At 38.3% G+C, this 11,862-nt stretch overlaps 1 protein-coding gene across 1 annotated transcript; it reads left to right on the top strand.

Moving 5' to 3' along the window:
• Window positions 1-222: 222 nt before the first annotated feature.
• On the top strand, window positions 223-7,081 carry LOC133737423 (uncharacterized). The gene is made up of 10 exons (XM_062164977.1): window positions 223-1,198; window positions 1,349-1,422; window positions 1,541-3,395; window positions 3,586-3,904; window positions 4,011-4,205; window positions 4,257-5,046; window positions 5,181-5,624; window positions 6,101-6,176; window positions 6,260-6,328; window positions 6,975-7,081. The coding sequence occupies exons 1-10, from the start codon at window positions 223-225 to the stop codon at window positions 7,079-7,081; spliced, it is 4,905 nt and encodes a 1,634-aa protein (XP_062020961.1).
• The last annotated feature ends 4,781 nt before the right edge of the window (window positions 7,082-11,862 follow it).

Genomic DNA, 11,862 nt, shown 5'->3' with positions numbered 1-11,862 from the left:
AAGCTTGGTACCAATATTTCCTTTTCTGAGAAAGTGCATAATAAATTAGATTATGATTGGCGTTGTGCTGTGATAGTGAAGCTTATGGGAAAACCTAATTCCACTAACACTTTTGATTATATGTTGAGAGGGCTAACGAGGAAGTGGAAATTGAAAGGGGGCTAGCGTCTTATCGATCTCCCCAATGACTATTTCTTAGTTAAATTCAATTTGGAGGAGGATATGAACCATGCTCTTTGTGGTGGCCCATGGATATTGGCTGGACAGACCTTGGTTGTGCAGAAATGGAGACCCAATTTTGATCCCAGGAATGAAACAATTGGGAAAATGGCACTTTGGGTAAGAATTTGTGGGTTACCAGTTGAGTATTTCAAAGACTACATTGTGACCAAGATTGGGAAAATTATTGGGGATGTAGTGAAGGTTGATCAACTTACTCTTGGGCAGTCTAGAGGGAAGTTTGCTAGGGTATGCATTGAAGTAGATTTGAGTAAACCTTTGAAACCCTTTGTCGAAGTTGAATCAATTGCTTATGGAATTGTTTATGAAGGCATCTCTCTCATCTGTTTTGAATGTGGGTGCTATGGTCATGCTAAAGACAAATGCCCATCTGTCAGGGTTGCTGCCAGTACTAGTATGAAGCATCATGATCCAGCCAATCTGAATTTCAAGGAGGTTAGTGACATAATTGATTCTGCTAATCCTAATATTCGGCAGGATATGGATACCTCACAAACACTAGCTGAGGGAGATTCTGAAGTGAACGTAGTGACTAAACCAAGAATGGGACCCTGGATGTTAATGAGCTATAGACATAAGAAAAAGCATACTGACACTGGAGGCATCAAGAAGAGTTCTGGGAATGGTTCTAGATTTACTGTGTTACAAGATGAAGAGGAAGTTGACCCTCCAGAACCAGAAATTAATGATCAAAATACTTCAGCTGCTAAGGATACTCCCCCTATTGTGAAATTGTGGAAAAATTTTGAAGACAAGTTGAAGAACTCTCATGATTTTGGTGCCTCTAATAGGGAAAAACAAGCCAAGGTGGCCACTGACCATATTGATAAGAGTACAGACAATAGTAAGACTAAGCATACTTCGAAGATCATTCCTACATTTGGAAAAGGGAAAATGCCTACTAGGACTCCTATGCGTGATGTGTCCAACAAATTGGATGGTGGAAATGGTTCTAAAAGTACTATGCAGTATCAAAGAAAAACAAAAAATTTGAGTTCTTCCCTATCCAATCTGTAGCTCCCCGTCCCCAAGCAGCTCTTTCTGGATAACACAGACACTAATGTGGGTAGCTCTGATGTGTCAGCTATTTTTGGACATACTCTTCCAGAGGAGACAATGAGCTGTGGTGATGACTCAACTTCTGTTGCAAAGTGTGAGGCTACTATTAGTTTTGTTGAGCAGGTTTTTACTTCAAATAGTGTTCTGACACAGGAAACTAGTTTGCCTCCCCAAAACGGGGATGGTATGGCTACTGAATTATGAGGATTACTCCTCTTCCTATCTCTACCTCAATGTTTAGATTGATGTGTTGGAATGTGCGTGGAGCTGGAGGCAAGAAGTTAGGTCAGCTATTCCTGATCTCATTTCTCTACATAAAGTTGATTTACTTATTATTTGTGAACCTAGAGTCCCTTTTGCTAGGGTTCAAAAATTTCTTGGTAATCATGGGTTTCCTAATGCTGAGATTGTTGAAGCCAAAGGTTTTTCTGGTGGTGTTTGGGTATTATATGATAAGAATAAAATTGGTGTTAATTTTGTTGATAGTACTAACCAGTCAGTATCTGTTAAAGTCTCAATTGGTGGATTACAAGATTGGGTGCTGACTGCTATCTATGCTAGTCCTACTACTTCAATTAGATGTCTACTATGGGAACATTTATCTCAGTTTTCTCTACACTGTCAATTGCCTTGGTTGGTTATTGGAGATTGTAATGAGCTATATAGTAGTGCAGATAAAAATGGAGGATCTTTAATTAGAAAATTTGGCGGTATGAGAAGATGGGTTGACAACTCTGGGATGATTGATCTAGGCTTTCGAGGTGCTGAATTTACTTGGCAAGACAAAAGAGTTAAGGAGCGGTTGGATCGAGGATTTTGCAATGATTCTTGGAGAGTTGCTTTTCCTCAAGCTTTTATCACTCATCTACCTAAGTTGAAGTCTACCTCTGATCATTGTCCTCTATTGCTTCAGTCTGAATCTTCTGTAACTTCTAATGGTGGGATGAAACCTTTCAGATTCCAAGCTATGTGGATGAGCCACTGTGATTATAATAAATTTGTTCTTGATCAATGGCAGAGTTATAATGGGGGTGTTCAACAAAAAGTTGATTGTTTGGCCAAGGATTTGCAGAAGTGGAATTCGAATGTTTTTGGTGATTTGTTTAAAAAGAAAAGGAGGATTTTAGCTCGAATTTCTGGTATTCAGAAATGTCTTGCTAAAAGTGATAACCCTTTCCTTGTAAACTTAGAGATTGAGCTACTGAAGGAATATAAAACCTTAAGGGATCAAGAAGCGATGTATTGGCAACAAAAATCTAGAGTCAAGTGGTTGCAGCATGGTGATCGAAATTCTAGATTTTTTCACATGTCTACTATGATTAGAAGGAGAAGAAACAGAATTGAGGGTTTGTTGGATATGGATGGGACTCTTTGTAATGATCTTGATGGTATGAAGTCTATTGCTGCCAAATTTTTTAAAAATCTCTTCACCTACAGTTCTTTTGATGATCTAAGATTTGTTATTCCACACCTTTTCCATCCCTTAAGTGATAATGAGATGAATTGGATCAGTAAAAATATCACGAATTCTGAGGTGAAATCTGCTCTGTTTAATATCGGGAGTCTCAAAGCTCCGGGTGCAGATGGCTTCCCTGCGTTGTTCTACCAGAAACACTGGGATATCTGTGCTATTGAAGTGTTTAATCTTGTAAATCAAGCCTTCTGCTCTGGAGTTATTCCCCACGGTCTGAATCACACTCTCATTACCCTAGTGCCAAAAACTGCTAGCCCTCAAGACATGGCTCTATTCAGACCCATTAGCCTTTGTAATACTCTTTATAAAGTTATTTCTAAGGTGATGGTGGCCAGAATTAGACCTTCCCTCAAGAATCTCATAAGCCCAAATCAAGTTAGCTTTGTTCCAGGGAGGCATATCATTGATAATATAATCATTGCTCAAGAGGTTCTACATAAGTTCCAGCACTCCTATGGTCAAAAAGGGTTCATGGCATGGAAGATTGATTTGTCTAAAGCTTATGATAGACTGAATTGGAATTTTATCGAGTCTGTGCTATATGAAGCTCAATTTCCTAATCGTATTGTGAAATTAATTATGCAATGTGTATCTACAACTAGTTTCCAAGTCTGTGTGAATGGTGAGCTTTCTCAAAATTTTATTGCTAGCAGGGGAATTAGGCAAGGGGATCCCCTGTACGTCTCCTTACCTGTTTGTTTTATGCATGGAAAAGTTGTCACATCTAATCACTTCTGCTGTTGAGGTTGGGCAGTGGAAACCTGTGCGTGCTTCTGGTTCTGGACCTTTGATTTCCCACTTATTCTTTGCAGATGATCTTATTCTTTTTGCAGAGGCTAGTTGTGAGCAAGCAACTGTTCTTAAAAAATGCTTAGATGTTTTTTGCGCTCTATCTGGACAAGAGGTTAGTTTCAGCAAGTCACTTCTTTATTGCTCTCCTAATACTTGTAAATCTTTGGCTGGAAACATTAGTAGAATATGTGGCTCTTCTCTAACTAATAATCTTGGCAAGTATCTTGGAATGCCGTTGATCCACACAAAGGTAAATAAACAGACTTATGCTCCTATTATTGAGAAAGTTCAGAGTAGACTAGCTGGATGGAAAAGTAAGTGTCTGAACATGGCTGGTATGTAGACTCACTCTTATTAATTCTGTGTGCTCTGCTATACCGGTTTATGCTATGCAAACTGTGAAGCTACCTATCTCTCTATGTGATTCTTTGGATAAATTAAACAGGGACTTTCTTTGGGGTGATTCTGAAGCTAAGAAAAGGGTGCATCTAGCCAATTGGGATATGGTTTGTCGTCCTAAGGAGTATGGTGGCTTGGGAATCAAGAGTACTTCGCAAATGAATCAAGCTCTTCTTGCAAAACTTGGGTGGAGATTAACTCAAGGAGATAATGGATTGTGGAGTAAGGTTCTCCATCAGAAGTATGTGAAGACTAATTCATGATTTCATTCTCAGTATGTGTGCCCTTCTAGGTGTTCTAGTACAAGGAGAAGTGTCCTTTTTAGTACTAAATTGCTTAAGCAGGGATTGTCATGGAGGATTGGTGATGGTAATACTGTGAATTTTTTGACTGACATTTGGACTCCAGGTGGACCTTTGATTAAGGATGCTGTAAGCCCTGAAAATGTTGATTTGAATCTGAAAGTGAAGGATTTTTGGAACGGTGCTGGTTGGAACCTAGATTTGATAAGACAATGTGTGAGTGAGGATTCCATTAGCCAAATTATCCAAGTCCCTGCTGGTTTCCTTGGTGGTGGACATGATAAATTGATCTGGGGAGCTACTTCAAATGGTAATTTCACTGTTAAATCTGCCTACCTTACTCTTATAAAGGAGAAAAATTTTGATAGTTATCCTTGGTTCTTTTGTTTAAAACTATGCATCCCTCCCAAGTTGAAGGCTTTTATGTGGTGTTTATGTCACCAAAAACTTTTGTCCAATGTTGAGAGGGCTAAAAGGCATATGACTATGGATTCTTCTTGCCCTTTATGCCATGAACAACCTGAAACTATGATCCATATGCTTAGAGACTGTCAGTTTGCTCGTGTCGTTTGGAATGATATTGTATGTCTTGATACGGTTGCTAGAAGCATGCAGCTAGACTGGAGTAGTTGGTGTGCTGCTAATTTACATTTTCATAGGCGATGTTATGGGGATTTGAAGTGGAGTACTGTGTTTGTCGTCACCTGTTGGTACTTATGGAAATGGAGAAATAAGGTAGTGTTTGAGAATGACTTTCATATGCCTTTGAATCCTTGCAAGGTAATCATTGATATGGCTAAGGATTGGTGTGCATCAAATTCTGGTAATTCAGGTGATTCCCTTAAAAAAAAAATTACTCTTAAGTGGAATGTTCCTCCTGTGCACTGTTTTAAACTTAATGTTGATGGAGCAAGGATCAAATGGGTAAAATTGGGGCAGGTGGTGTAATTAGGAGTCATGATGGTTCTTGGGTTGCTGGATTTTATGCCAACCTGGGAAGTGGCTCTGTTCTCCAATCTAAGGCATGGGGTCTGTTGTTGGGGCTAAAATTGGCCTATGATAATCAATGCTCCCATTTGTATGTTGAAAGTGCTTCTGAAACCCTTGTTAACATGGTAAAGAATGGAGTGGATGAAGTGCATCCACTAAAGACTATCCTCAATTGTTGCTCATTCTTGCAGCAAAAGTTCCTAAGCTTTGATATTAGACACACCTATAGAGAAGTGAATGCAGTTGCAGATATCCTATCCAAGGATGGGTTGCAGGCTGAAGCTGGGGTGCATGTCATGTTGCATCCTCCTCCACAAGTCATTACCTCTCTTCTTGATGACTTGTGTGAATTTCCTAGAGTTAGGATCGTGAATTCCGAAATTTAGTTTTTTCTTTCTTTTTGGGCCTCTTGGCTCCCACTTATCCAAAAAAAAAAAAAATTCACCCCTGCAGGTTAGAATTCGAAAATCTCTATCTATTATGCACTGCGTTGTCGATTGTTTCTGTGTTTTTTGATCTATATGCATCTGTCATTTTGGATTTGGCTGAATTGTATCTAATTCCAGAATTATGAGCTCAGATTGATGCTTGTACAACTTGAAATTTAGTCTGTAGCGCACTTAGGCTTCATTTGAATTTGAATTATTTGGAGCTGTTGATCAGACGTGTACTGTAGCTTAGCTTAAGCATTTTTGGTTAGGATTTTGGATTATTACACATTATTGCATTTTTCACATGATTGTGAATTTCATGAGTCCAAAAGGTTTTTCTTGATTGAAATTGGGTTCGGACAAGAGAGGGTTATGTGTTTGAATTGTAACTAAATGTTTACATTCTGTTAAAGGCTCTTAATTTACTGTTACATAGATGTAGATATGTTTGCTGTAAAATCTTTGGTGATGCTTTGGTGGATAATGCTTGTAGGATTTGTGCATGGACTTGTTCGGCGGTCGTGGAAGTTAGTATTATTGACTGGTACAACAAGTCTTGATGGTTTGCTCAGTTGGAAGTGGGAGGATGGCGGTGATGGCAAGGGATCTTGCAGGTGGGAGTGTGTCATATAGCCTTACAGGTACAATGAGAAATTTTGAGGCATCTTGGGAGGCATGTAGTGTTGTGCATTATGTCGAGTGAGATGAGTCAAGTGTGCTTGGTAAGAATTGCTCGCTCTCTGTTTTGGGTTGCTTGCTTTTCATCACTATGGTAGTAGCTTTCTATGACTATGTTAGTATCTTTTCAAGCTGATGTCAGTAGATTTTCAATTTACATTTTGATTGATTACAAATCAGTAGCTTTCTATAATTGTTATAATGGCTTTGCAACATAGTGATAGTGGCTTTTTATGTCTATGTTAGTCTCTTTTAAAACTGATGTCAGTAACTTTTCTGTTTGCATTTTGATTGACTTCAAGTTGTCTTTTGTCAATAGCTTATCAAATTGGAAAATCATGATTTTGTATTAAATTAAGTTTTCTTTTTGTTGTGATTTCGTATTCGTAGCATTTCTTGTTTGAGATTTGTGTTACACTTTCAACATGGATAATCAATTGGTTTTGTTGCAATTATTATCTATGTCAGTAGATTTTTATTACTGGTCCAGTAGCTTTCTACATATGTCATAGTAGCTTTCTGTATCTATGTTAGTATATTTTAGATTGCTTGTTTTTGATTATATGGTTGATAAAGATTGCTTGTTTTGTTGTATTTTTGTTTTTGCAGAATTCTTCCCATTTGCATTTGCAGTAGCAGATTCCAAAAATCGTGTGAATTTGGGTAGTGAAGCCTCCATTGACCAAGATATCATGTGGCCAACCAAAAAATGTTGAAATGAAATCTGGTGCTAAAGGTGGCAAAATAATGCCTATGGTTAGTGTAGTGTGGTAGAGCGTGACAAAAGAAAACATCAATGGTGGTCATCTTAAAAATGACAGTAGCTTTATACAACTATTGTATTAGATTTTCACAACTATGGTAGTGGCTTTTTACAACTGTGGACGTAGCTTTTTATAGTTATATCATTGTTGATCCCTGCATACTTTTTGTATCATTGAATATGTTTTCTTATCTCAAATTCTCAATTGCAATGACATTTTTGTTCTGTGTTGTAATAGTTTTTGTTATGCTTGGTTATTTCTTTTGGCGTTGATGAGAGTAGCTTTTGGTGATGCCAAGAGTAGTTTTTGTTACTGATGAGAGTAGTTTTCTAGTGTTGGTGACAGTAGCATTTGTTACTGATGAGAGTAGTTTTTGGTGTTGGTGACAATAACTTTTGTTGGTAGGGATAGTAGCTTTTAGTTTTGGGGAGCGTAGTTTTTTTTTTTTTTTTTTGTGATAATAGCTTTTGTTGCTGGTGACAGTAGCTTTTATGACCTCGCCGGAGGTTGTCAGAAATCTCACCAAAGTATTTTTTGTTGCTAGTGACAGTAGCTTTTGTGATCTCACCAGAGGTTGCCGGAAATCTCACCAGAGTATCTTTTGTTGCTAGTGACAGTAACTTTTGTGACCTTGCCGGAGGTTGCCGGAAATCTCACCGGAGTAGCTTTTGGTGTTAGTGACAGTAGCTTTTGTGGTCACCGGAAGTTGGCCGGAGGTCTGTCGGAGACTCGCCGGAGACCCGCCGAAGTTGGCCGGAGATCGACCGGAGACCCGTCGGAGTTGGCCGGAAACCTCGTGGAGAGGAGAGAGAAGATGATTGTTGACTTTTTACTCTAGTGGTATTTATGTAAATATGTTGGTTTTTTATATCCAAAATTTAATACCCTTTTTAATCTAGTGGCCTTATGAGGGAAAAAAAATATTTGGTGGCCTTATGGCTAAAACAACATTCAAATATGCACTTATATGTAATTAACCCTTATATTTAATACATGTGGTTGAGATGCAGTTGTCTCTCACAGTCCCTTAAAACTGTCCATTAGGTGAGTAAGCCTGATAAATTGTTAAAGATATAGATTTAATTGTTTAAGGGTGTTTTGGTAAAATTAAGGAGGTGTACTTAGCTTTTTGAATTGGAGGTTTAATAAGTAAGAGAGGTCCAAATATCAAATTTGGAGGTCCAACTAGAACCACCCGAAAACTAATCTTAAAAAGCTAAGATTAAGAAAAATGTTGTAGAACTTTATTTATTTTAATTTTTTAAATAGTTAAATAAAATTTATTTTTATTTACTCAAATTAAAATTTTAAAATCGTGTTTTATAATGGGTAGGCACGAGCACGGCCCGTTAACCCGGCGCGATATGGGCTCAAGCCATGGGCCGGACCGGGCTTCATGTTTAAGTAAATAGGCCGGCACGATAATAAATGAGCCGGCACGAGTACGGCACGAAGTACGACTAGGCCCAGTTAAAATGGGCCGGGCTGGCCCGTTTGCATGTGTCAATAAAGACTAGTCTTTTCTATAGAATCAATAGTCGTTCTCTCATATCTGTCATGTTCTTAATCAGCTAAGTTTCTTCTTATTTCATCAAGGTAGCTGGACTAACTGTTTTGTTTTGCTTTCTTATTATAGGTTTGAGCGTTCAGGATCTGCGAAGAAGACTTGGAGTAGTGATTTAATGAACAATTCATGGCTTGATATTAACGTTGTTGGTGTTAGATTTTATGCCCTGATATGTGGGTTTTATTAGGCTTAATGGATTCAATGCTGTTTGGATTTGTTGGAAAGTTTAATGGATCTGTTGAAAATAGGCTGCTTCTCTCAGAGCTTTAGCATCTTGATATGTTTCATGACATGGTATCATGGTTGGCCATTTACAGAAGGTAACAGTAGCACTCTGTTGCCGTAGTGGCATTAATCTGCTTACCTTGGGTTCTAGATTCTGAACAGAAGCCCTGTCTGTTTGTGCATGCCCCCTCCCAGTATTTCAATCTTGTGCTTGTATGTATGTAGTCTAGCAACCACAAAAGTATTCCCTTGTAAACTACACCCCAGGCAGATTCTGCCTTCTTTAGTCGTCAAATATTGATCTCAACAAAAGGTCATCTGAACAGAGAACCAAGTTTACTTCTAGCTTGGCAAGGAGTGCGCCCATTCTCTTCATATTGGAATGAACAAAGGATATATCTCCCACTGCAGGATGTGTAGCACAATCCTTCCAATGTACAGATCTTTTGTCAAATCTGCAAACTTTTATTTTCCATTTCTATTTTAAACCTTCTGTACTGACAAATTGGATTAATCAGTGACTAGCATACCTCTGTAAAATCACAAGGGAAATGAACGGGGTCAGGCGTACATTTCTTCAAACAGTTTATTGCACAACTGCTCCTGCGATAGCTCTGCAGACTGTTCTTCTTGGTCTTGACAGCTACCTTTCGATAGAAGTGAGAAGAGGATGCTGGAATGCGTTCTCAATAGGTCAACGAGTTTGGGTCTTCAAATATAAAAGAACCAGAAAATTGTCATAGACAGCAACAAAGGGAAAGTAATGGGATATACTAAAATTGAAATGATATTTGAACAGAAAATCATAAACTACCTCATTTCAATTTTGAAGAACTAGCATAGGATTTGCTTTTCATATAGGCAACATCTTCAATGTGTATGCCAAGGCCTTAGACTAGTTTTCACAAGTCTTTAACACCAGAAAAAAGTACAATCACACCAAGACATTTTCAAAAGTCTTCTTCTCTATAGCTATGCCTCAATTCTCTCCGAGGACTTGTACATCAGTAATCTGCAGTTGGCATTAATAGTGGCTAAATGATGATTGCTGAATTTAAGCCTTCTTAGCTTTCATCATGTAGACACTTCAGTATCAAGGCCATTGTTTACATCAAGCCATTTAACTCTTCTCGAATATGATGAATTTTGGTAAGAAGGTGATAAAAATTTTAGTCAGCACTGCTAACAAAATTCATTTGTTCAACTTCAGAATATACTTTCTTATGAAAACAAAAGATTTTTTTAAAGCATCTATTCATGGAATGAATTTTTCAATCAGGCTGTAATGTTCTTTAAATTGCTGACACGTTTTCTCATTCATAATACGAAATTTGTTTCCCCTGAATCCTTAGATTGATGAAGGTTCCAACACCCAATTGTTTGATGACCTTGAGATTCTTAGGCCAAATAACACATTCCATCTGATCATCTTCCAGAGTCTTACCACAGACTAATATTAAAATGAAAACACAAAACCAATTAATGAAAGGACTAGCAGATAGCTGTTGAACCAGCTATACATTTACTTACACACTTTTGGAAGTCTTTAGGATAATAAAAACGTACCCAGAGAAACAAAGTAGGGGGTATTAACAGTCTTTATGCTGTGAAGGCTGTTGATTACTTAACTTCTCTGATTGCTTAGTTGCTCATGCCGCTGTTGAATACAAAGCAATAGTAACTACAATGAATGTGAAGCAATTATACACTACATAATCTAGAACGATATAAGATTGGGAAATGAAACTCTAAACTCATTTCTTGTGCAGTTCATAGATAAATGGCTAGAAATAGATTGATAATGACTTGTTCCTAATTGAAATTACACTGCAAAAGGAATTAAAATTCTGCCGTCAATTTATCCATCTAAATAAAGAATTCAAGGGCACCAGAGCCAGAAGCAGTGACGATAGCCATAGTGATAATGCCCGTACTGATGATGATGAAAAGAGAAGATGCTTACTGAGCAGATGTTTGAGAAGACGATCCGCCTGAGGTGCTTGCTTCGCTGGATTGACTGACCTGAGGAGAACCAATGTATTTATGTGGAACATGAGCTATTTTGAACCAATCCTCTCCACTTCCTTGTCTGCATCTTTGCTCAAGCTCAGGACATTCTTGGATAGAGAGGTACTGGAGTTTAGTGAGATGCTTTAGACCTGCCGGCAATTCTTCTAAATTAGGACAAGCAGATATGGTCAAGGATCTAAGAGAGTCAAGATTCTCAAACCATTCTGGCAAAGCTCTTAGATTTGTGCAGCTACTAATTTCCAAACAGTGCAGTGTCCTGACATTTTGTAAGCCATTTGGCAGAGAGTCAAACCAAGGACAGCTCAGGATAGTCAAACTTCGAAGGGCAGAGAGGTGTTGCACACCCTCTGGAAAAGAATCAAGACTTGGACAATACATAATGGTCAAGTGTTCAAGGAATGTCAAATGTTCCAAACTCGAAGACAAGGAAGTCAGACTAGTGCAGTTCTCAATGGACAAAGTTCGAAGGGAACTCAAACCTCCAATAGCACCATCGGGCATGGAGATTATGTAGTGACAGTCACTAATCTCCAGTGATTCCAGGGCTTTGAGGTTTTGCAAACTCTCAGGCAGAGACGAAAGATCTTGACACCAACCAATGGTCAATGATTTCAGACTAGTAAGGCAATTTCCCATCTCCAAAGGCAGTGAACGAAGCTTGGGGCATGACAAAATCTTCAGACAAGACAGATGAGCTGATGCAATAAGTCCTTGTGGGAGAGAGGATAGGTCTGGAATATTTTCTAAGACGAGCACAGAAAGTAAACTTAAATTTGCCATGGACATCAAACGTAGTTTACAACCCCGCAACTCCAAATGTTGAAGAGATTCAGATAATGGTATATGTGCTAACTTGGGACATCTGTTAACGGTTAACTTCCTCAATCTCGGGAATGAAGTCATGTTATTT

The sequence above is a fragment of the Rosa rugosa genome, chromosome 3 (assembly GCF_958449725.1).
Source record: "Rosa rugosa chromosome 3, drRosRugo1.1, whole genome shotgun sequence".
Taxonomy (NCBI): Eukaryota; Viridiplantae; Streptophyta; class Magnoliopsida; order Rosales; family Rosaceae; genus Rosa; species Rosa rugosa.
This window is presented reverse-complemented; position numbering and strand designations above follow the sequence as displayed.